This window comes from Lissotriton helveticus, chromosome 10 (genome assembly GCF_964261635.1).
Source record: "Lissotriton helveticus chromosome 10, aLisHel1.1, whole genome shotgun sequence".
NCBI classification, from domain to species: domain Eukaryota; kingdom Metazoa; phylum Chordata; class Amphibia; order Caudata; family Salamandridae; genus Lissotriton; species Lissotriton helveticus.
In genome coordinates this window covers 910,873,790-910,898,626 of record NC_136071.1, presented here as the reverse complement: position 1 = coordinate 910,898,626, position 24,837 = coordinate 910,873,790, and the positions used below count along the sequence as shown (strand labels likewise).

General features: G+C 46.5%; 1 protein-coding gene across 1 annotated transcript in view; it reads left to right on the top strand.

Moving 5' to 3' along the window:
- Positions 1-23,797, top strand: part of GPNMB (glycoprotein nmb) — a 43,218-nt gene extending 19,421 nt beyond the window's left edge. Inside the window, exons 6-11 of the mRNA XM_078663558.1 lie at positions 15,343-15,792; positions 19,355-19,483; positions 21,013-21,112; positions 22,873-23,081; positions 23,296-23,386; positions 23,472-23,797. Of these exons, the coding sequence (XP_078519684.1) occupies positions 15,343-15,792; positions 19,355-19,483; positions 21,013-21,112; positions 22,873-23,081; positions 23,296-23,386; positions 23,472-23,622 (1,130 nt within the window). The 3' untranslated portion in view covers positions 23,623-23,797. The remainder of the gene's footprint in view (positions 1-15,342; positions 15,793-19,354; positions 19,484-21,012; positions 21,113-22,872; positions 23,082-23,295; positions 23,387-23,471) is intronic.
- Positions 23,798-24,837: the final 1,040 nt, after the last annotated feature.

The window sequence follows — 24,837 nt, the reverse complement described above, 5'->3', positions numbered from 1 at the left end:
TCTGGTTTCCAGTCATTAAAATGATGATCTTCCATTCACAAGCAGTTGTGTTCTCCACTTATTGCCCAGCTTAACTTGCTGTTCTAGTCTACAAAGACTAGACTTAACTGGTTGGAAGCTAGTTGCCTATTTCAGAACTGCAAGGTTAAAAGTGACACTACACCAGGACATCAAACTGGCTTCCACCGTAACAGCTTGTACCATGGAACAATTCAAGAGTTTACAAAGTTTTCAGATAATGGAATGCCTTCTCCTAATCCAATTTACCACTCCTTCAAATCTCCACTCTGCTTAACATCTGCGGTGGTGCCAAGGTTTTATAAACTGTTAAAACAGGCTCCACCAAAATATTATATCATCAATTTATGATGCCCTGGATTTTAGAGTGGGTGCAGTGCCCAAAGTGGTATTCAAATCTATAAAGCTTCCTCCAACGTTCATATCCCTAATAGACCCTGTGAAACACTTGTTTTGAACCAAAGGTGGCCTTTGTTCACTCCAGATGGAACTAATTTACAATGGTTACAATCCATTTACTTTTTGCAACCCAATTTGTGGTTTATTAGTTATCACCAAATTCGCATGGTGAGACCAGTGTATAGTGCCCACCCATTTTTGGCGAAAATGCTTTGAGTTTCAAAGTATTCAGGAGATTTTCTAGTTACAATGCAAATGGAGTAGGCACGAAGACACCTCCTTGACGCTATGTGCTTTAAATGGGAATTCCTGAGTCGTGTAGAACAAGCTCTACCCTGGCCCAGTTCAACGTATGTATTTCTTTCAGAAGCACTAAGCTTCTGTGAATTTCCATTTGTTCCTACGTGAGTCACAAAATATCTTGGCAAAATATCTTGGCTAACTAAATCTAATATGGTGCGAAAGTTAAAGGAGGGAGCCACCGGTTTCCTTGGCCTTATGGGCAATCTCTAAACTGTGACCAGTTGCCACATGTCCTCCTTTAAAGCCTACCTATTCAATCTGATCATTCTCAAGCCAGTTCAAAGCTTTCAGGTTGAACATTGGCTCGTATATTTACTAGAATAATCCACTATTGTTTCAGACTGGAGTGGTTATCTGTTTATGGATGGGCTTATTTATTGCACGATTCCAGCTTCCCAGACCGTGCCAAGTTTGGGAAATAGTACGAAATTGATAAACAGATATTCTATTCCACCACTCAAGATTTGGCTTTCATTGCAGGTAGATGGTCTGTAGCTGCTGCTCTGGATTAAGGGAACAGAATATTTTAAAGTTGCGGAAAAAATAGCATCTTTCACACTTGTAAAGATTGTCTTGAGGGGCCAGACCGTTGTTTGACTAGAGTTCTTTCAAATAACCTACCCACAGGCTGATTCAGTAACCATGCATTGTGAGAAAGTAGTGGTACCGCTAGTCCTGGGAGAGTAATTAACAAAAATCCAGTGCATTATTTATTACAAATAGCATTTGTTCCCAGTTCGATTTTAGCATTTGGGCCTTATTCCTTTTTGTAGAATAGTCTAAATAAGGTATACTGTGAAATGAAGACAATACATCTATCATCCCTTTTTAATCCCTTTCTTTGTTTATCCTTAACATCGTTGTTTTTTTTGTTGCATTTGTGCATTCTTTGTATGCATTTGACCACAATTATCCCTTTTTGCAGTTTACCCTTTTTATTAACCTATTATACCACACTAACTCCTTAGTTCTGTCTGTGCAAGTAACACCTTTTGATTAACACATGTAGTTAAACATCTAACCAATCTAATTTCCAAGAGTAGGATAGTTTCCCTTGGATTTAATTATCAATCTTCAAAGGCTCTCAAAGGGAAGGGATTACTACCTTTTTATGTAGACTACCTGGACCATGATTAACTCAAAATGCCATGCTTGAATGAAAATATAATTATTTGGACAACTTTGTTTGCCCTGCTTAAGAATGAAGTGTGATGTCCTATTACACCTACCATTTTGAAGCGCAAATCGAGATCACATTTTCGGCTGCCGCTAACCAGAGGCAGATAAGGTAACAGAAGGCCACAACTGTTAATCATGACCAACGTAATGGAAGGTTGAAATTGAGGGAGGCACGAGGATGCACAATAGCAGGGGGAGCATTTCAAAGGTCCTAGGAAGCATGTAGCTTGATGCAAAAAGCATGATTTGAAGCAATTGGTATGCACGTTTATAAATCTGAAACTTCAGCAGCTAAAGCTTGGTGCAACATGGCACGATTATAGCTAATTGGATTTAGATAAATGTAAAACCAGTTAATATGACACCATTGGGGCATGTCTTGGTGTCCGCTTAAAGGTTCATGGATTCCACATGTTGGTGGTGAGACTTGTGGCCCATCTACTTTTATTAGGTTTACACCTAAAGCGGATTGCCCTAAATGAATATGCCGTCCAAAAAAATTGAAATATTTAAGATTAAAGTGCATGTGCTCCGGTTTGACAGCCCTAGTGATCAAAAAGGGTCTGAGTGCCCACATGGAAGGTGAGATCTGAAGACGAGGCAATGTTACGGAAAGCACCCAGAGCTGAACGCTTGTGATGCCTACTGATGTATGAGGAGCACCTTGATGGATAAAATCTGATTTGGTAACTTATACATATCTAACCTTTATAATTTACTTGTGTATTGCAAAAGGCTCACCACTGTGTAGGTATGATTCAGTAGCACTTTTGAAAGGGCTTTTTAAAAAAAAAAAAAAACGTTCGACCCGTTGGACAAATTAGTATGACGTTTGGCACTAGAGGATCTGACCTAGTGGGAGACTGCTGAATTGACATCTGCTTGAGGAAGGCTTTCTTTCAGACTTCTTGGCCTTGTGTGGTCAGTTTGAATTTCTTATGAAAGTTTCAGCTTGCAATCCAGCAGACCTGACGGGGTCCACCTAAAGCGCCTGCTGCTTTACACTCCAATTTCCTACTGTCATCGATTTGCTATAAGGGGCTCCAGGGTCCATGCGGGGCTTCCTTGCACATCCCTAAACCTACCTTGAGATGGCACTCCAAACGGTCTTTGCCCAAGGATGATGGGTCATGCTTTAATAGACCTGATTCCCCGCAACACCAGTTTTACATTTTTACCAACTTTCATTCTGTGTAGGGCATAAACTTACTCCTCTGAAAATACAAAAGCTTTCCGAGTGCCCGCGTCGCCATACCACCACAGCACACCTGACTCCTGTCGTCTGGGAATGCCGAATGTTGTGACCGCTCTGTTCTGGGGTGCTTCCTGCACTTGCTGAATGGCCTGGCGGAGACTTCTCGATTTTTCTTTTTGAAGGGGAGAAACCCTGACGGGTAAAAACTCACTACTAGGTTCCTGGACCACTCCAGCTGGTGTGCTGAACTATTACCTGAGGCTGGACGTCTTCTGCGCCCGATCTCTGCTGTCCTGGCGCAGGCTGAAGACCGCTCCCTGCACATGAGAAGCGCAGCCTTCACTGTATTCCAGTCTGACCTCTGGGACACCCTTGTAAAGCGGTGTCCTATCCTGATCGTCTTCCTTGAAGGGGATGTCTTGGCTAGATCGCTGTGCTAGGTCCTTGGACTCTTCTTTCCTCCTCCCCTGACCCCCACCACACACTCATGATCTCACCTGTGCTGGGCTGCCAAGGGGAATTTGTATTCTTGCAGAGCTAGACCTTCCGATACTCCAATTCGGTATCTGTACTGGACCAAATAAACCTCCTGCTAAAGATGCTCTGACCACCCGCCCCAATGACCTTCGTTCTAATTGCATGTTTATGTTTAGACCCCAACATTATGGGATTTCATCAAACATGGAGTCCGCTACACTCCTGTAACTGTAGTGAATAATACCGACGTGTTTTTGCTTTAACCCTGTGCAAATCGATTCATAACTGTATAGTGATATGACTGCACTAAAATCCATAAACGGGAGAGACCTGGCATGAGTGGCCAGTGCTGTGGCAGCACTTTGAATCTGCTCCTCCTGTCATTTAAGCTGCCTGCTGTATTGCAGCTATACCCTCCGCCCTGCCTTGCAGCAAAGACTTGCGCAGCTGTGGTGAGTGGCTCCTGTATGGACTAGGCCAGTTGACCCTGGGACATGCCAACACCAAACCCTGGGCCCGCAGCAGAGGCAGCCCCCTTTTTCTCCAGATCCAGGGTTTTGAAGTCCACCTATTGGACAGTGGAACAAGCAGTGTTGCGAGCCCAGACATGTCAATGGATCTGCTACCTTCGTGATCCTATCCAACGGCTGGTGGGCCACCTCTGAGAAGGAGGCAATCAAGCTACCAGGGCTAGCTTTAGGCAGCAAGAGTTTAAAGGCTGGCTGGACCAAGGGAAGTGGAGACCTGGTCTGCCGCTGTATGATAAAGACTGGGAGCGAGGGGCTAACTGGCAACAGTTCATCAATCTTGCCTGACCAGCCTTGGAGCTGGTTCACCAGTGATATCTTCCCCAGATTGCCTTACTGGCTGCTCATGCTGTCTGTTTCTGAGCCCCCATTCCCCAGGGCTGTGGTAATCTGGCTAGTTCATCTGACACCAGGTGCCTATTATATCAAAAACAATGAGAGGAGTATCCCCTATGAAGTTGAAGAACAGACGTATCTGGAGGACAGGTTTTTGGCAAGAAGGAGGGTATTCATCCTTTTGTTTAAAACCCCTCACTCACCAACCTAGTGGTGACATGCTTCATCATCGGGGTCCACCTTGGCGTCCTAGCGACACCAAGGTGTGCTACGACACCTGTACTACAGTGGAGCGGGTTGTGACTGTGGGTGCGGAAAAAAATGTTAAAAATTGTCCTGGTTGTACTCAAAAATATAGTTTTAATTATAGAGCAACTGAACAATGTTTAAAAATACGAGGGCGAGATCCTGGTAGGGGAGTTACGACCAAGGGATCTCTATATGTGTTGAGTGGTCAACATGTTTCTACCTTAAGGGCTATTGCCCGGTATTCATCAGGACCAGAAAAACAGGTGGACAGGAGGTGCGTGCTCCCTAAAAAGCACACCCGTGCCTTGATCCCCTGTGTGCCTACTGGCAAAATGGCCAGTGGTATATGCTGCTCAATAAAATAAGTGAGCAGACGAAATAGTGAAAAAGAGACCTGTAAGGAGAGAAAGAGGGGTAAACATAATCAGGTTTGAATGATTGACTTACTCTCCTGTAACGTCGTGCAGTGTCTCAGTGGAATGAAATATAGTGCCAAAGGGGGTTGATCTCCAAATAAACATGATACCGTGGTGATGGAGTGAGATACTAATCAACATCTATGCCAATAGTAGGTGCACGCGGGTTGCATGCAGTGTAAACTCGGCACTGGTGAGTTTAAATATTCAGTATATAGAGTGCCGGTATTGAAGAATGCTAAGGATGGCACTGTATGGATCGTGAATATCACGTGGTGCCTGTGCTCCTAGCGGGGTAGTAAATGTCAAGGCGGATCCTCTACCATGGTAGGTGAATATAGGGTGGAGTGATCTACGGCATAGCGGTAACTCGATAGTGCTATATTCATTTCGACAGCATCTGACTCATTCGTGTGAGTGAATAACAATTAGTGAACATACATAACGAACACACATGTAACACTGAGGGACAAACTTCAGCTCAAATGGCATTGATGCGGGCTTACTCGAATATGAGCTCTCTGGGCTTCAACGGGCAGGGCGTAGGTTCAATGCCTTAAGCGTAACATATTCTGTAAGATTAAAGAGAGCGCGGGCGTTGTAAATCTCTGTGCAGCTCAATGCGCTCTGAATGGTGAACGACGCCCTCGTAGACCCGGTACATGTTTGTGTACCCGGGCGCTGACATAGAGAATCTACTTACAGTTACTGGCAGGAAAGATCAAGTCCGACCTACTCCTAGCGTCCTCTGCTCGGCTAGTAGTTGCGAGGGCAGCAGGACGCGGTAAAGAGGAGTTGGCAGTTTCCGGAATAGGGCGCGGCCTGGGCGGGTATGGGGGCGGGGCTAGCAGTACGCAATGGCGTGCTGTCGGTAGCTAGGCTGCCGTGTGTAAACAGACAGCGGGTTAGGGTGTATCACAACACAGGACAAGTTAGGTAGACTTGCAGAGCTGTAAATGAACCGCGGGGCTGGGATAATAGTTCATGTAGCGGGAAATGCACGCCAAAGGATGCAGAGGTGGAGATATTACGCAGGCTGAAGGGGGGAAGACAATGGAATACTTATTCTGGCATGACAGTGAGGCAGACACTGGTTTTTATGACCGGAAGTGGGTCATTTGGAGGGCATGACACAACGTTGTATAAGGTTAGGCTGACACAGGTTAACTACCAGTATTGGGTCATGTGGGGGCTAGACACATGAGTGTTGTGACGCATGATGCATATTGGTGGGCGCTTGGATAGCGCAAGTGGCCATGGGCTGGTCATCTTATAGTTAGAGGCACACTAAGATATATGCCCGATGGGGCAAAGCGTGGACAGACGCTAAAAGAATCTTGTAGCATCTATGCTCTATGGGTGGAGCGCTCCTAGTGACTGGTCAGGTCGACAGATGGCGATGGTATCTCATTTCAGCACTGAGTTCCATGGAATATTATCGTTGAGCCCAATTTTATGAGAAGAAAGCCGATAAATCACTCGCTGCTCTTTTTCAAACAGTCGTGCTTGTGCATTAGGGCCTGGTTGGATTTGCTCAATCACTGTCCATCTCATGTCGTTGGGAGTGTGTTGTGCTGTAAGGAAATGGTCAGTGAGCCTGGTGTTGGTTTTCTTGCATCGGATTGTACTTCGATGTTCTGCTATATAGTCACTAGGAGCGCTCCACCCATAGAGCATAGATGCTACAAGATTCTTTTAGCGTCTGTCCACGCTTTGCCCCATCGGGCATATATCTTAGTGTGCCTCTAACTATAAGATGACCAGCCCATGGCCACTTGCGCTATCCAAGCGCCCACCGATATGCATCATGCGTCACAACACTCTTATGTGTCTAGCCCCCACATGACCCAATACTGGTAGTTAACCTGTGTCAGCCTCACCTTATACAACGTTGTGTCATGCCCTCCAAATGACCCACTTCCGGTCATAAAAACCAGTGTCTGCCTCACTGTCATGCCAGAATAAGTATTCCATTGTCTTCCCCCCTTGAATTCACCAGCCTGCGTAATATCTCCACCTCTGCATCCTTTGGCGTGCATTTCCCGCTACATGAACTATTATCCCAGCCCCGCGGTTCATTTACAGCTCCGCGAGTCTACCTAACTTGTCCTGTGTTGTGATACACCCTAACCCGCTGTCTGTTTACACACGGCAGCCTAGCTTCCGACAGCACGCCATTGCGTACTGCTAGCCCCGCCCCCATACCCGCCCAGGCCGCGCCCTATTCCGGAAACTGCCAACTCCTCTTTACCGCGTCCTGCTGCCCTCGCAACTACTAGCCGAGCAGAGGACGCTAGGAGTAGGTCGGACTTGATCTTTCCTGCCAGTAACTGTAAGTAGATTCTCTGTCAGCGCCCGGGTACACAAACATGTACCGGGTCTACGAGGGCGTCGTTCACCATTCACAGAGCGCATTGAGCTGCACAGAGATTTACAACGCCCGCGCTCTCTTTAATCTTACAGAATGTTACGCTTAAGGCATTGAACCTACGCCCTGCCCGTTGAAGCCCAGAGAGCTCATATTTGAGTAAGCCCGCATCAATGCCATTTGAGCTGAAGTTTGTCCCTCAGTGTTACATGTGTTCGTTATGTATGTTCACTAATTGTTGTTCACTCACACGAATGAGTCAGATGCTGTCGAAATGAATATAGCACTATCTAGTTACCGCTATGCCTTAGATCACTCCACCCTATATTCACCTACCATGGTAGAGGATCCGCCTTGACATTTACTACCCCGCTAGGAGCACAGGCACCACGTGATATTCACGATCCATACAGTGCCATCCTTAGCATTCTTCAATACCGGCACTCTGTATACTGAATATTTAAACTCACCAGTGCCGAGTTTACACCGCATGCAACCCGCGTGCACCTACTATTGGCATAGATGTTGATTAGTATCTCACTCCATCACCACGGTATCATGTTTATTTGGAGATCAACCCCCTTTGGCACTATATTTCATTCCACTGAGACACTGCACGACGTTACAGGAGAGTAAGTCGATCATTCAAACCTGATTATGTTTACCCCTCTTTCTCTCCTTACAGGTCTCTTTTTCACTATTTCGTCTGCTCACTTATTTTATTGAGCAGCATATACCACTGGCCATTTTGCCAGTAGCCACACAGGGGATCAAGGCACGGGTGTGCTTTTTAGGGAGCACGCACCTCCTGTCCACCTGTTTTTCTGGTCCTGATGAATACCGGGCAATAGCCCTTAAGGTAGAAACATGTTGACCACTCAACACATATAGAGATCCCTTGGTCGTAACTCCCCTACCAGGATCTCGCCCTCGTATTTTTAAACATTGGTCAGTTGCTCTATAATTAACTATATTTTTGAGTACAACCAGGACAATTTTTTAAAAAAAATTCCGCACCCAGTCACAACCCGCTCCACTGTAGTACAGGTGTCGTAGCACACCTTGGTGTCACTAGGACGCCAAGGTGGACCCCGATGATGAAGCATGTCACCACTAGGTTGGTGAGTGAGGGGTTTTAAACAAAAGGATGAATACCCTCCTTCTTGCCAAAAACCTGTCCTCCAGATACGTCTGTTCTTCAACTTCATAGGGGATACTCCTCTCATTGTTTTTGATACATTTCCTCCCAGGGGAATAGGAGAAATCTCTAGTTCACTTTTGAGTGAACAAACTCCCTTACTCTCTTCTGTTTGTAACACACCAGGTGCCTATTACCTGTACAGGGCCCATTGCACAATACCCCTCATGACCAGATGTGGGGATACAATGAGGTTACCGACTTGCAAACCAATATACCTCTTAAGTGTCTGAACATTTAGGACTACATAATTTGCAGAACACTGACTTTACACGGAGTCTTGGCCCACCTCCTTGCCAAAATTATAGATTTTCGAACTGTGGATAACCTTCCAGTAAATCTACTTGACAGTACTACAAATGTTCACCCCAGAAGTGTCCCCCCCCCCCCCCCCCCCCGATTCCAGAAGCTAATTTCTGCCATCTGCTTTATGTGGCCAGGATGTTCCTCCCAAAGTATTGCCTGGAACAAATTCTGACAAACACAATGGAAGATTAGGCATGGCCAACAATCCGGTTGCACTACTGGGCTGCCCAATTAAGCTGTCATGGGGGTGACACAGCATACCAACTAGAACACACGCTCCTAGACCATAACTGTCATCCTCTATGGTGAACCAATGTCACTAAAGCAGTCCTTATAAACTGGTGAATGGCCCTTCACTTCATAGACTAGAGCGATCTCCTTGGTCATCGGGTAAGTTGCATCAAACACAATGGCACGACTGGAAGGTTTTGGTCAGTGGCATAGAATCTGCATCTACTCTGAAGGAGGTTTTGCATAATATCTAGATATGCTTGTACACACCTTCAAAGCCAGTGCACCCAATTCCAAAATTGTTGAAATGGGAGCGATGGGTGGGACCCCTGGAACTGGGGTTTTCTACACACCTTTGACTTGCTCACCACACGCCTTACCACCTATGCAGAGCTTGTCTGATCCCTCCCCCAAGTGCCCCGCTGTACACCTGAAAATGCATTGCCATGGATGATTTCGGTCCTACCTACATTATCCGAATGGCCAGCGAGAGTAGATGGTGGAATTGGAACCACCAGTCTATCGGGCATGGGGTTGTCCCTGCAGAAACAAATGTTTGGAGCACGTGGTGGACACTATGGGTTGGTTTTGCTGTATATACGTTCTTTGGGTAGAATTTTAATTTGCAGTGGGTAAAAACTGGAATGTATGGTGTGTTCTCATTATGTGTAACTTGATTTATCAAAAGCCCATTATTCTGGGGAAAATGAATTGGGAGGGGTGGGGGAGTTAAAGGTGTGTGAAGGGTTGAAATGATCTCATTTTTGACTTCAATGGGAAATGTATTTCTCCTACAATCCAAACTGCTAAAAGGATTTACACCAAACTTTGCATGAAAGTTGATCATTACTAGGGGCTTGCTTTTGTTTGAGAGTAAACCAGCCATTCAGTAGTTTTTGAGGTACTGGCATTAACAGTTGCTAATTGGGCTTTAAAGTATTAAGACTTTGTAGAGTTCTGCTGCTTAAAACTTCAAGCTATGATCCATGGGCCCTGTTGGTCATTTTTTCCATTTTGGAGAAATGGGATTATAGGGGTGCCTCCTCCGTAATGGCAGAGGAGCATCGCCCACTGGCTTAAGCCAGCACGTAAAAAAAACCTGTTCTAACATCAGTTCATTTTTCACTTGCTGGCTGAGCCAGCATGCAGAGGGAGGGCCAGGACCATGGGAGGAGGGAGGACGTTATTTGTTTTGGTTTTTTGGGCATGTTTGGGCAGCCGTCTTGGGATGGCCAAACCCAAACATGCCCATTTAGGTTTCTCCAACTGGGCTGTATTGAACAGCTCGGTTGGAGAAATGGTGACTTGTCTTGAGGAGAGCATCAAACCAGTACTCTGGTCGCCTTGCATCAGAGCAGTGTGGGGATTGCACAGGGAGTCTGGTCGCCTTGCATCAGAGCAGTGTGGGGATTGCACAGGGAGTCTGCCCCAGTGCCTGATGGGACCAGGAAGAACACAAGGGAGGGAGGCGGCTGACAGCTTAAGGTAAGATCCTTTTTAAATAAATGTAAACACCCAGATGTCATGTCGTTATGCCTGACTCTGCTGTGAGACGGAGCAGGCAAGCAGGAAAGGGCGGTTCCTGGAAACAGGAACCGGAAAGAGTTTGTTTGTAAGCCAGTTATGACCTGGCAGGGAATAAAGATGGAAGCATCAAAACTCAGCTCCGACTCCTGTGTCTGATTTGCTAGGGCAGAACGCGACAATGGCGACGAGGATGGGATCCCCATACTCCCACGAATAGTCGCGCAGCCCAGCCGCATGCACGCGGCCCAAACGACGAGTCTGCAGTTACCTCACCGGCGGCGCAGGAAAAGCGTGAGAAATGGAGCCGGCGCTGGAGACTGCTCGAAGCCGAGACCTGGCCAGACGACACCGCGCTGCTGCTCGAGGATCAAGTAGCAGGCAAGAAGCTCGCGCCTCACCGGAAAATAATCCAGGAGGAGCCCACATACCGAGCAGCATTACAGAAGGCGCGAAGGTCCCGCCCAACCGCAGAGACGCGAAAGACAGCATAAATGCGAGGGTGAGTCCCGCTGCAGCAAAGAGAGAAAGCGCTATTGAGGGAGAAAGAAGTGTGAAGATGCCCGGCGACTGACGCCTCAACTAGCCAGAAGTGGCCAAAGTGAAAATCAGCGCGGAAACGGCGCGAAAGGCCGTGCAGAGGCGGCAGAAGAAGCCAAGCTCGCCCCACGTGTGAGGCTCGCGCAAAAGTGCCCACCGGAGCCCACCGGGCGGCAGAAGTAGTGAAGATCGCCCCACGTGTGAGGAGTGAACAAAGAAACAACCAAAAGCCAACCGGGAGCCCACTCCAGCGGCAAAAGACGAAGAAAAGAAACCTCACCTGCAGCAGTGACTCTGGCGGTGGATCGCGGCTGAAAACGACGAGTGGTGAGTCTAAAATCGAAGCGCCGAGTGAATCTGTGGCTCCGGTCGAAGAAACGACCGAAATCTCGCTGAACACGAGATTCCCGGCGGCCATCTTGAAGTCAGGCAATATTGACCAATCCCTGCAAGGGATAATCAGCGGCCATTTTGAAGTCAGGCAAAGAGCCTGAAACAACAGAATAAGACTGACACACATACAACAAGCAGTGGTAAATGCGCGACAAACAGGCAATAAACCTGCGTAAATACAAAATATAGAATAAGAAAAGGACAACAGTAAACAAGCACAAGCAGCTACGACACAAACACTGGTAAAGACAAGAAGTGAAACTCATCAAACACTGGCAAATGCAAGCACAGAAGAAATATCGGACACGAGCACAAGCAGTTACAAGAAGCACAACGAACACTGACAAAGAAAGAAATGCTGCAAACAAGCACAAGCAACAGCAAGAAACAAAAAAAAAGAAAGTGGTAAAGACGAGAGGAAACCACAAAAGAGTACAAACAATAAGCATAAGCATAAGCATATACGAACAAAGAAACATACCGCCAGCGGGTGAGTGACGACCAAGCTGATCTCAAGAAACCAAGCCCGTCCAACTGAAGCTTGCGCATTCCACCATCATGCCAATGAGGAAAGACACACATAAACCCAACCCCTGCATCGGAGTACCTCCTCCAGTGGCACAGACCAGCGACCACTGTTTAGGTCCCGAGTGGTCAAGGTGGCTGGAATCGGACGAATTCCTCGCAACAACTGGTGAGCGAAGGGATAGCAAACGTCGACTACTATTGCTTCAGCTGGTGGGTCACGAAGGCCGACGCCTAATCAAAACATTTTCAGCAAAAGACAGACATATACGGAACTCAGACACTGCTCGCTTATTTCTACGCAACGGAAGATGTGGATCATGAACGCATTGCTTTCAACGCAGCACGGCAGGAACCATTAGAATCCTTACCAAGCTTCATTACCCGGCTGCAACGTCTAGTGAAATGTTGCCACTTCGACACTTTCACAAACGAAGATGCAATCCGACTGCGGGTGATTGAAGGCTGTTCAAAACCCGACACCAAGCGCAAGATCATTCAAGGGCGGTTCTCACTACAAGAGATCATCAGGAGAGCCGAAGTTGGAGAGCGGGTGACAGCGAGGAAAACATCCAAAGAATTTCACCAGGACGCAGGAAACAAAAAGAGAAGAAAGGAGACGTCCGCGAGGCAAGCCAAGGAGACAAACAAAACCCGAGAGAGGGAGGGCGAAGGCGGACTAGAAGCAAGACATCAGGAGAGACGAAGTGACAGCGGACCAGAGACAAGATACCATGAGATACAAAGTGACAGGGAACTCCCTGAGTCAACGAGACAAAGGAAAGGAAAAAGATATCCCCCATGTCTGTGATGAAAGCGCAGGAGACAATCAAAACACGAGAGAGGGAGAGAGAAGGCAGACTAGAGAAAGGACAACGTGAGAGACAAAGTGACAGGGAACCCCCTAAGTCACCAACACAAAGGACAATGGATAAGGGTGTACGAAAGACTGGGACAACAAGGAATTGTGGCAGCCTGATTGACATAACGTCGGTCACCCAACACACTACTCTGGAGAAATATCAAGCAGTGACACAGACCACACAGAGGAGGCCGAAGACAGTCTACTCAACGGTTATGACAAACACCAAACACCGGCGAGGGGACAAGTCACGTTATCTCCGGAAACTAACAGACTATTCTGGAGAAACATCAAGCAGACACAGACCACACAGAGGAGACCGACGACAGTCGACTCAATGGTTATGAGGAAAGGACCAAACACAAGCGAAGGAACAAGCCACGCCATCTCCAAAAACCGATATACATGCACACTCGAACAACTCAAGACACATACGCTCAAGCCATCTCTGATCAGGAGAAAACAGAGGAGTCGAATATTATCCCAAGACCAAACCAAGGAAGTAAATACGGGGCTAGCAAACAAACCCGCCACAGCAATGACACAAAAGACACTTTGAAAGATGCCCCCAGAGGAGTGTCTCCTCGATAGCATCGACTCCAAGAGTGCCTCATCGACCGACTCAGAAAGCATGTCCGGACAATCACTGAAATCAACAGAATCCTGGTACCGACAACGGTCACGGTGTCCACCACTTGAAAACACAGAGGAAGCAAAGACCGCCATCCCTGTCCGAAACAACACACCTCGGGCCAACAACACACAATGCCTAAACTCCCCACAAAATAACATGCCATGTCAGCCCCAGGAACATCATGACGTGAAGAATATACCGGCACCATTGAAGGGGTCAGCAAGGCTTACGCAAAGGGGGCACAGAAGAAGCACAGATGCAGGTGACTGTACCCGCCGGGCGGGAAGGGGCCACCCAGTCACCCCACCCAGCAGGGCCAACACGTTGGGAAAGAGGTCATCACCACCATCAGTTAGAAGGGAAATGTGCACCGATGTTGTCTGGTATGCCTGTCCACGGACTGGAGGACAGTGTTACTCCTGACCGAATAAGACAACAAGAAATAGAAGTGCATGCAGGCGCTCGGAAGAGAACCAAAACAACGGACACACATGTAAGAGATCAAGTGCCACTCAAACAAGAACTACAAAAGAATACGGACAGCCGACATCTAGCGGAGACAGCGACAGCCACATCACAAGAAGCGATACTCCTGTCAAGACAGCCAGAAAGACACAACGAAGTATCTCCAACAGACTGCACCCTACTGACACCTGAGAAACAGACTGAGCTTGAGTTTGTGAGGGAGATGTGTCTCACAACTCAAACAGATGGGATGCAGCCCTGTACAGCTGACCAAGAAACTAGACATTTCGGGAATAAATCGACAGCAGCAGCCACCGACACCACAGCCCCTTGAGGATCATCAGCAGTTCCAGTCAACGTGCTCAAGCACCAGAACAGGAGAGCCGCCCGCGACGCCAGATCAGGGAACCCAAGCGGCTCGTCGCAGAAATGTGAGGGCCATTGAGACTTTGTAAAAAAGGGGGAGATGTCATGTCGTTATGCCTGACTCTGCTGTGAGACAGAGCAGGCAAGCAGGAAAGGGCGGTTCCAGGAAACAGGAACCGGAAAGAGTTTTAATTTGTAAGCCAGTTATGACCTGGCAGGGAATAAAGATGGAAGCATCAAAACTCAGCTCTGACTCCTGTGTCTGATTTGCTAGGGCAGAACGCGACACCATGCTCCCTTCACCCGTCCCACCGCTTTCTTTGTGGCTGCCACCACTGTGGAATTGACTAGAAGGGGTTTTTCCCCGACCTTGTAATGTGTCTGTAAGCTCACTAGCTTTGTAATGTGGAAGGTGAGTGTCTTCAATGAGTTCAGGGAGGAAACTCAGAGGTGTGAACAACTCCAGTACTACACCAGGGCAATGCAGAAAGCAAATTGAGTCATAGCCAATAGCAGTACCTTTCTCTTTGCACAAATATAAAACCTATTTTAGTGTGATAGCTGTATTAATAGGCCTCTACATGTTCTAAGCTTGTCTGCTTCCCAGAAAGCACTAGCAAAGTTCCCTTTTACAATGTAAATTCAATGGCTAACTTCGTTTTTTTTTTTGTTTGTGTGGCTAATGCTTGCAGTGAAACAATCTGAAACGGCCTGCCACGGGTTTTGCTAGTAGTTGTGCTTGGTTTTAATTCCTAATCCATGCTAGTTAACTGCTACTTCAAGTTAGCTCTGGATCAAACAAAACTTTGTCATTGTTTTCTTCTGTTACAGACCAAATTCCTTTCCATGTGAGTCTCTCTCAGAAGAATGACCGTAATGCAACAGACAACATATTTATTAAGGACTCTCCGATATCTTTCACTGTGAACATCCATGACCCGAGCCATTACCTGAATGCTTCGGCTATCTCTTATGACTGGAACTTTGGAGATGGCAGTGGGACATTCGATTCCAATAGTCCTCTTACAATGCACACCTACACCCTTCCAGGGAATTTCAGCCTGAACTTGACCATCAAAGCTGCTGTTCCAGGACCATGTGTGCCTGTGACTACCACTACTGTGCCACCTCCAACCACTACTGTGCCACCCCCAACCACTACTGCAACAACCACTACTGGGCCACCGCCAACCACTACTGGGGCACCATTAACCACTTCACCATTAACCACTTCTGGGCCTGGCCCATCCACTGTCAATATATCCTCCCTAGAGATGGAAGGTAGGTTTTATTCACAATTCAGCGTTGCAAAATGTAATTTCAGCTTAGATTTTATTTGTGTAGGGTTTACAGAAAAGGAATAAATACATTTTGAACAGTTATTACTTGCTGCAGTTAGTCAAGACAGCCCCCCGTGCAACTTGAGCTCCCACTTGTTGCAGGTGTGAAGAGATGTTGACTTGCCCAACGTAATTCCTTAGTCATAATACATCCTCTTATTTCAGTCCTCATCCGGTTTGCTGCAAGTCCAGGGGTGTCCGATGTTTGTCCATAAAGGTGTCGTCTATTTAGATAGCAGCTCGTGTAGCTGTCCTGAATGTGACATGCACCATGCCAGGTTCATCTGTGCTGCTACTTACATGGCATGCTGGCCCTACTTTTTGAGGATATTTCCGTGCGGTCCACCCAATAATGAGAGATTTAAATTGTGTGCATAATTCGGGAACTTCCGCTAATAAAGTCTCTCTAATGTAGAGGCCTAAAACTTACTTAATTCCTACTTAAACTATTCTTCTCTTTACACTTCCTTCTGATTTCTGTCGGTGATCTATACAATTAACTTTCTCTAACTCATCTCTACCCCTGCTATGTTTAGCATTTTTTTTATTTTCCCAATTACAGCACAGCCTGCTGATTGCAAATGCTTACACCATTTTTTTTATTGGCTTTATGCCCTTTCCTCCTTTCCACCGCACCTTGAAATTGAGTGTGAAGAGAATGAAGGCGGTTGCTTTGAAGCCACAAAGAATGTGTCCTCATAACTGGATGTTGTCTACCTTCATAAATACAATTTCCTTTAACAATGGATGGTCACATAACCCCTCCTTCAGTTTGGGAAGGTCGTAGTGGCGTTCTCTAACAAATGTCCAACTTGCCTCTCTACCACATCCAATTTTCCTAAGACGGGTTGTCCTTGCACCCCCTCCACAAAGGTGTGGGAGCATCGCCCCACTGCTCTGTGCAGTTCAAAACCAATGCAATAACATTATCATTTTATTCTGATCCTGGTTGGGCTGAAGGGGCTGCACGTCACGGGGAGAAGTGGTGGCACTCTTAACTGCGCATGACAAACGTTCTGGGTTGGCCAAACAATCGGGCACCATTTGCATCTTCTGCACCAGCTGTAATACACAACCTGGGTGGAGAACATGCCCAGCCTCCCGAACCACGGGGTTCAGACTAATCGCAATGCTGCTGTAACACAGCATTGATTGGCTAGGAATCTGGGAGCTTCCTGGTTTCTTCCTGCTCCTGGACTCCACCAAAGGATGGAGAGGAAGCAGACCGTGTGCAGTTAAGAAGTTAGAGGTTTTTCTTCATTTACCCCCCCCACCTCACTACATAGCAGCCACTACTGCCTACCCCCCACCCTCCCTACGAAGTATTGTCCTTGTACTTTCCCCTGCGAGATATATTTTTACTATTTAGAATTGCCACAGGATCCAGAAACCCTGTTTAAGTATCTAATGAACCATCTCGTTAGAACTACTAGCCCACTCCCTGTGTAACCACTTTTCCAGCTGGTGCAGCTGATACCCAGGGCCCTGGTCCCTGCCTTTCAGCCCCTGGTCTCTGTGCCTTGTACATATTGGAACAAAGTGCACCCTGTTTATCCTCTGACGCACAGCCCGGGGCAGTACCTGCGTTTGTTGCCCTACTTCGGGACTCCTTGAAAAAGGGGGGTGGGGGGGGCTGATTGCCGCCCTGTGACAGTGCCACACTGAAGACTGCAGGTGAGAGCTGGGGAACGGAATTTTGTCATCCCCCCCCCCCCCCCCCTCATTGACATCCAGGGTGGCCCTCACCCACCGCACCTCTTCCTACACCACTGCCTAGCTGCACTCTAGAAAACAATCTAACCAGGGTGTCTCATTCTGTCTGTTTCTGTTGTATGGTGTGACTGAGCCCACTATGACCACTGCCCACAATTTTACTAAGCTGCTACACGTTACCCAGGCTAAAGCGGAACCATCTTTGATTTGAGCAGCCTGCTTTGGAAATTGCAGGACTGACTGATCCTGGGAAGGTCAGCTCCTAAATAGCTTGCCTTCTAAACGTACTGGGCTCCTGACTTTGTCACTTTTGTACACCTTGCTGAGCAGTTCATTAGGCTGATAACTATTCAATTGCCCTTTTTCAATTTGTTCAAAACGCCTGATCTTTCTCCTTGTCCTGTAAGCCTCATCACCAGGGTTTCTAATTGGGTCCTTGTTCAGTGCCTCTGATCTCTAATCTTTCTCTCTCCCCCCCCTGACCCGCTGAGATTCCTGAATGAGGAAGGATACTGTACTGGGGAAGCTTAGTCCCATTTACCTTCGATTAAATCTTTGGCAGACGAGCCCCTTAATTCTACTACACGTGGTGTGATGGGAAAAGTAAACCACTGGGGCACTAGATGTGAACAGGCCTCACAGGAGGCTGATTTTTGACAGTTTATCAGGAATGCCCCATAAAAGAGTAACATGCTACCCTAACTCACTTATTGATGCTTCTGTAGGAGAGCATGTGTGGTGTAAATGCAACACTGTTCTGCCAAGTGTCTTGAAGCCCGTCTCCTTATGGCATTAGTATACCTTAGTGCAATATATGGAACCAAGCATTGCACTAAAGACCAAGATTTGAAATATGGACATACTGGTACTTGCAACATTTGAGGCACAGTAGTGTTTGTGTACCCTGTTACCTACATTGCCAACAGTAGGTGCTGCTATCCATGCAGTGTAGTGCATTCTCTATCAAGAATGTGCCTAGTTTACCGATTGGTGTCATTGGTCATGTTTCCAGCTTCAAAGAAGCCAGACCTTTATCTTAGGGTTACATTCGGAGCGAAGCATTGAACTATTGGCTGCTGGTTCATTCTGTGGATTACCTATATAGTACTTTCTTCTGCCACTATAATTGGCATCTGACTTTTGGTGATGGCCTACCCTTGTGTTGAACCAGAGATTTGCTTCTCTATTGCCATTGGTGGGTCCACACAGCTCTAGTACTGGTAACTTAAATGGGCTGCTCACCTGTTGCTCCGGGTGACTGGCATCCCTCGGCTAGAAGTGTGAAATGGCGAATGCCACTCTGGATACAGGTCAGGGGTGATGACTACTTCGTCTGTCATTGGGCATAAGCGCATTCATATGGGTTTGTGTTCAGTTCTTGTAACTGAATTTAAGGACCTATCATGCCCTCGAAGTAAAGTGGACTGGTGAACTGTTTTTAAAGTGCTGTGCTATCCTGTACTGAGGCCTACCGGTGGGTGGGGCTCGGATGGTGGGATTGGGTGTCCTGGGGTAATCACTTGGGGAATAAACTGAACCCCCTTGGAAGCTAAATGCTCATTTGAATGAGTATTTGCTTCTACTTCGATTTCGGGTGTCGTACCTTTTGTGGGGGGATTTCTTTCTTTCCTTGCACTTTGGAGGGTTGTTTTGCAAACATTTCCTATTGAACGTTCAGATCTGTATACAGGAGGCGGTATTTGGAGATTTTGTTGGTACATGCTTCCGTTGGAAGAGCCACACTTGCCTGTGTTGATAGTAGCATGCTCTTATTCTTCTCTTCATTTTAGAACTCTTTGAAGTGGACAACCCCGAGAGAGTCGTGACTGCACCAGCTGGAACCACCAGTCCTTCAACTCCTGCTGTTGAATGCGTCCGCTACAGATATGGGTATTATTCCAGCAACATCACCATCGTAGGTACGGCTTCTGGACCTTGTGGGTAATGGTTACACTTTGAGACTTGAGGAGCGGTGCATGCTGCTACAAGCAAGAGTATTCAAAGATGTTTACATAAGGCCAGTATGGTGCTACTTTAAGACCTTGGAGACCCGCCCTAAGCAGTCACTAGTCTTTCATTGGCTATAGAATATAAACTGGTCTCTTAGATGGGCCATTCTAGCACCTTGGGAGGTAAGCCTTAAAGTTGTACTGACTGCTTTAATTTCTTTAACTTTAGCAGGAAAAAGCAGAAATGGAGCACTAAATCGAAGTCTAGGTTTACTAGTCTATTGTAAACTGAAATGTATACTCAGTTATCAATTAGCCATCCAAACCACGGCTTTTTTAGGTTGGTGAACTGAGTAATTAAGTGAATTCTGACCCTTCCCATTGAGGCCTGAAGGGGAGTAGAGTGCCTGAACTATAGATTTGTGTCCGTGGCAAAGGTGGGCTATGCACATCCACTAAAACCATTCTTTGCCTCATTACCTCCTTGTTTGCCCTGTTATTAGTCAAGATTTTGGTATGCAGCCTTTGATATCTGAAATTGTCAATTTTGGTCATTTGAATTTGAGACACCTGCCAGGGCATGGAGGTTAAATCAAATGTTCTGCATGTTTATAACTTCAGATGAAAAATGAGCAGTCGACACTGGCTAATGTTGCCAGTTCTGTATAGTCCACCTTTTGATGCTGATAGACTATTTTGAATGTGTTCTTCAAAGGCTGCATAATTTGTATGTCACCAAGTAGCCCTCCATAATTTTCTACCCCATTTCTGCATGATAAAAAAATATTCGAAATGGCGCAACTATCGTATTAACATTGGAGTGTTAACTCTAACTGTCTTTATGCACATCTTGTTTTCTAAAGATGTAGACTAACACCCTTCTCACTATTGTACATGAAAAACCTGTTCCAAAAGAATTCTACCTGCCAATCTGAAGTAAGGTGGGCGAAATTGTGGTGGTACACAATTTGGGTACTGTACATGCTTGCACGTTCTACTGGATGGTAGCGATTTGAAGGGAAACTTGAATGAAGATCAGGCACTACAATGGTAGTATTCTATACCTAGTATATGAGAGACATAAGTGAAATGGGTGTTACGTTATTATCCCTGATACCCACACAATGTTAACGTGGACACAGCTAGGCCGGTGGTGAAGACCCGGCAGTACTGGGCCTACTCATACCAAAATCCACGGAATAGTAAATCTCATTAGGGAGGGGGGCGCGGCTAGAAAGGTGCTCCATCAGCAATGCAACCCGAGATGTACCTCCCTCTGTTCAGCAAAAGACCCTGACCTTACAATGGTCCTTTCATTGTTGGCCTTACTGTGGCTTGCATTAAACTGTACCACATGCCTTGTTTAGGCATCTGTAGGATTGCCTTCACCAGGGGTGCTGGAATTCTGATGCGTGGCAGTGCTGCCCGTAGTGTCTGCTCATGACTGTCTTGTTTCTGAGTGTCTTGTTTCTGTTTATGACTGTCTTGTTTCTGTTTAGAGGGAATTCTCGAAATGAATATCCTTCAAAGCACTGGAGCGGAGGTGGCCACAGCACTGGTTGACTCTGATATTGTCTTCATTGTACGCTGCCAAGGCAGGTAAGTACTGATTCAAACCTTCCCTGGGTAAGTCCTGTACCTTAATCCTGCCTCATCTGCCCTGGGCAAGAGACTGGCTACTTGCTTGGACTGGTGATCTGGCCAGTTTAGGGTACTTTTTGGTTGCTAATGGAGTGACTTGGCAGTGTGACTGCATGTCTGCGTGTGTTTATCCTGAGGTATGTCAAAGATTGCGGTTCCTCATTCAGAACTATGCAGAACATATTGAGTACTTCTAATTCAGGGTGGTATTTAGCTCCTGCCTGGGCAGCGCAAGTGTGCTGCTCTGTGGCATGCTGTATTGGAGTATGGAATTGAAGCTCCACCCATATTTAAATAAACCAGTGAGGGATTTTTTTTAAGGATCACTCTTGGTCCCCCAGATAATGTAGTCAAAACAAGTGTGCCTTGGGACAAGATAAAGGACGAAGAATCAAATTTGATTCTTTAGAAAGCCCTCACTCACCAAGCTGGTTGGTGACATGCTTCATCGGGCCCCACCAGGAAGCTCCAGTTCCTTCCTGGTGTGCTTTGACGCCAGAATTACTGCGAAACTGGTTGGTAATTCTGAATGGCAAGTGCCTGTGAAGTGAGCTTAAGTGTCTGGGTTGTGTCCAAAAATAATTGTATTCATTGGCCCACCAGGCACTGATAAAAACACAGTGAGCGATGTATGCGCTGAATAGATTGTTCAGCAATTTCTTACTGAACAATCGATCCAGCGCATACATCGCTCACTCTGTTTATATCAGTGCCTGGTGGGCTGAATAAAATTATTTTTGGACACAACCCAGACACTTTTAAACTCACTTCAGTCACTTGCACTTGCCACTCAGATAATTACCAACCAGTTCTGCAGTAATTCTGGCGTTTAAGCACATTGGGGAGGTACTCGACCTGCCTGGTGGGGCCTGATGAAGAAGCATGTCACCAACCAGGTTGGTGAGTGAGGCTTTCTATAGAAGCAATTTGAATCTTCATCCTTGCTCTTCTCCTAAGAAGGCACACTTTAGTTTTGGCTTGACCCATATTTGTCATTGACCTTCGTAAATGCTGGCTTCTGATTCCTTAAGCTTGTTAGTCCCTCCTTAGTACCGCCTCGTCTTAATTTGTAACCTCCCTTGAGGACTTGCCCTTTTACTCTGGTTGTTACATGGTATGTCTTATTTAGTCTTTATAATTTCAAAAAGGTGGTGTTGATGGACAGAGTATCTGAGTTAATCAGAACACTCCTACCCAGTCAACAGATCAGGGCTTGATCCATCACCGTTTTTTAGCTCCCTGCACCATCCCAGTTCAGAACCTGGCTATATGCAAATTAGTCTGTCCCTGGCCCAGTGCATCATGGGAACAGGGCAGACCAAACTACCAAGCCAATTCTTCACTGGAAAGGAAACAAGCTTCCGGGGACCGGTTTCCGTCCATCATCCCCTTTTGTATCGCTTTATTTAGTCTTTAAGCACTCATTTCTTTAATGAGTTTCTCCTACTGCAGGCACAACATGCTTTCCTGCAACATTCTGTGCGCCATGCATGCTTTCACTTTCCGAGCAGCCCAGGACAATGGCAGCTGCTTCTTTCAATAGGTCTTGCATTTACAAAAGTTTGAACTATTGGCTTTGTAAATGGCAATGCTTTATATTTGTGTTGATTAGCAAAACTGATAAAAAGGCATTGTCATTTACAATGCCAATAGCTTAAACTCTCACAAATGTGAGACCTATTGCATTGCAAATGCTTAATTTTTGCTTTATTTTTCAGCATTCCCAGGGATGCCTGCACTGTCATTTCGGACTCCACGTGCATGGTGCCTCAGGGAACAGTATGTGACCAGGTAGCCCCCACCACCGACGAGTGTCTGCTGACTCTGCGTCGGTCATTCAGCGCACCTGGAACCTACTGCGTGAACGTTACCTTAAGTGATGACGCGAGCCAGGCCCTTGGAGGTATAATGGTGTCTGTGCAGGATGGTGAGTGCTCCAGATAACCAAACTCATTGTATTCTTGACTAGTGCGGGTGGTGGTGGTGGTGGCTGGGACTCCATGTGATGCAAGGTGCAGCCATATTGAGAGGTGGGGTTGAGGAGGGCTCTGCCTCCTTTAATAACCTCACTAGTGAATAGCATGGAGTGGAATAGCTGGGTGACTGCCGCGTTGAACTAATGTCTAATGTAATTTTCTCAGGGTCTGGTAGTGCACGAACAGCGACGGCTGCTCTCCTGACTCTAGCCATCTTGGTTGTTCTGGTTGCAGTTGTAGCTGTCCTACTGATCAAGTAAGTGTTGCTTTTCCATGTTCACAGCATTTGGCAGTGTGGTTTCTGGGTGATTTGTGGTATTAAAGTGCCTTTCTACTTGCAGGCGATACAAACAATACAAACCCATTGAAAGTGCTGGCGACAACATGCCTGGTGAGGGCCTTGGGGTGCATTTCAGCAACATGAAGGCTGTCTTCATAAACCGGAAGAACGAGAGCCACCCCCTGCTGAAGGGCAAAGATGGAATCATATAAGACCTGGAGACATTCTGCACTTGCAGCACTGATGGACAGACTGAAGCACTGTAATTCAAGCTTGGCATGAAACGAAAGCTGCTTAACCAGCTTGCATCTATAGCACTAATCACTCTTAATTGGTGCTCTGAGAACCAAATGTTCATAAGGTTCAAAGTAAAACCATTTTCTTAAAGTCTTGGTTATTTATTTTTTTTGTCTTAAGTTTGTGTCCATAGTGGAAATGGGTATGAGTGAAAAGTGGTCGAAAGGTCATTTGGTGTGAGTGCTTACAGCTGTGGTGTGGGGATTGTGCCTCAAACTGTTGCCAGGAAGTCATGAAGCTGTAACTGTCAGCGTGCGGAGTAGCCTACATATGTAATACGGAATGGATATAATAGTTTAATTTACTATTCCAACTCCGTCCCCGTGGATTGTAGGAAGGTGTTGGATAGTAAATTAAAATCTATTCCCTATCCTAGAGCGCCCCAGCGCTATGCGTTGTAATAGTTGCGTCGTAAAGGCACTGCGTGGTAAAAGGTGCGTTGTAAAGGATGTTTCCCTATAGAACCAATACAACCCTTCAACTTGCAGTAAAGCTAATGTCAAGCGATGATGCCCCTAAAGTCTTCACGGTAACTATTTAGTGTACGTCTCCTTTGATTCCATGATGGTGACATAACGAATAGTGGCTGCTACCTCGTGGTTGAAGGCATGGTTTCTAAAACTGGCCTGTCTAGTCCTTTGACGTTGTCTTGTAGTGTGCGTTCCTTGAAAGCCTGGAGGTTTGCTCCATTGGGAAGTTAACTCTGGGGTGTGGCTCGCCTGTGTTTACATGCAGAGTCCCTGCAAACAAAGCTGTAGGCCTTTTGCAAGGCTGTGGGGGCGGGGTGGGGGGTGGTCCCTCTACCTCTTAAAAGCTCTGCTGCCTGGTTTGGAGGCACTTGTCACTGCTGGTCTAGCAGGGGAAGATACTTAACATAGCTGGGGGTGGGAGACTGGGGTCCTGGTGACACCACTAACTGGTGGATGAAGCCTGCAAGAATCAAGCAGTGACCATTTCTGCTTTACAGTGGTAGGGAACGTTTATTAAGAATGATGGAATGACAAGTGCCAGGATGTAGCTGTGTGATTAGTCTAAGCCCCAATGACTGACTTGAAGTGCATGATTGACTTGTGTATGACCTCAATCAATGGTTTATAAAGCACAACTACTCAACCGGAAGGGTCCCAAGA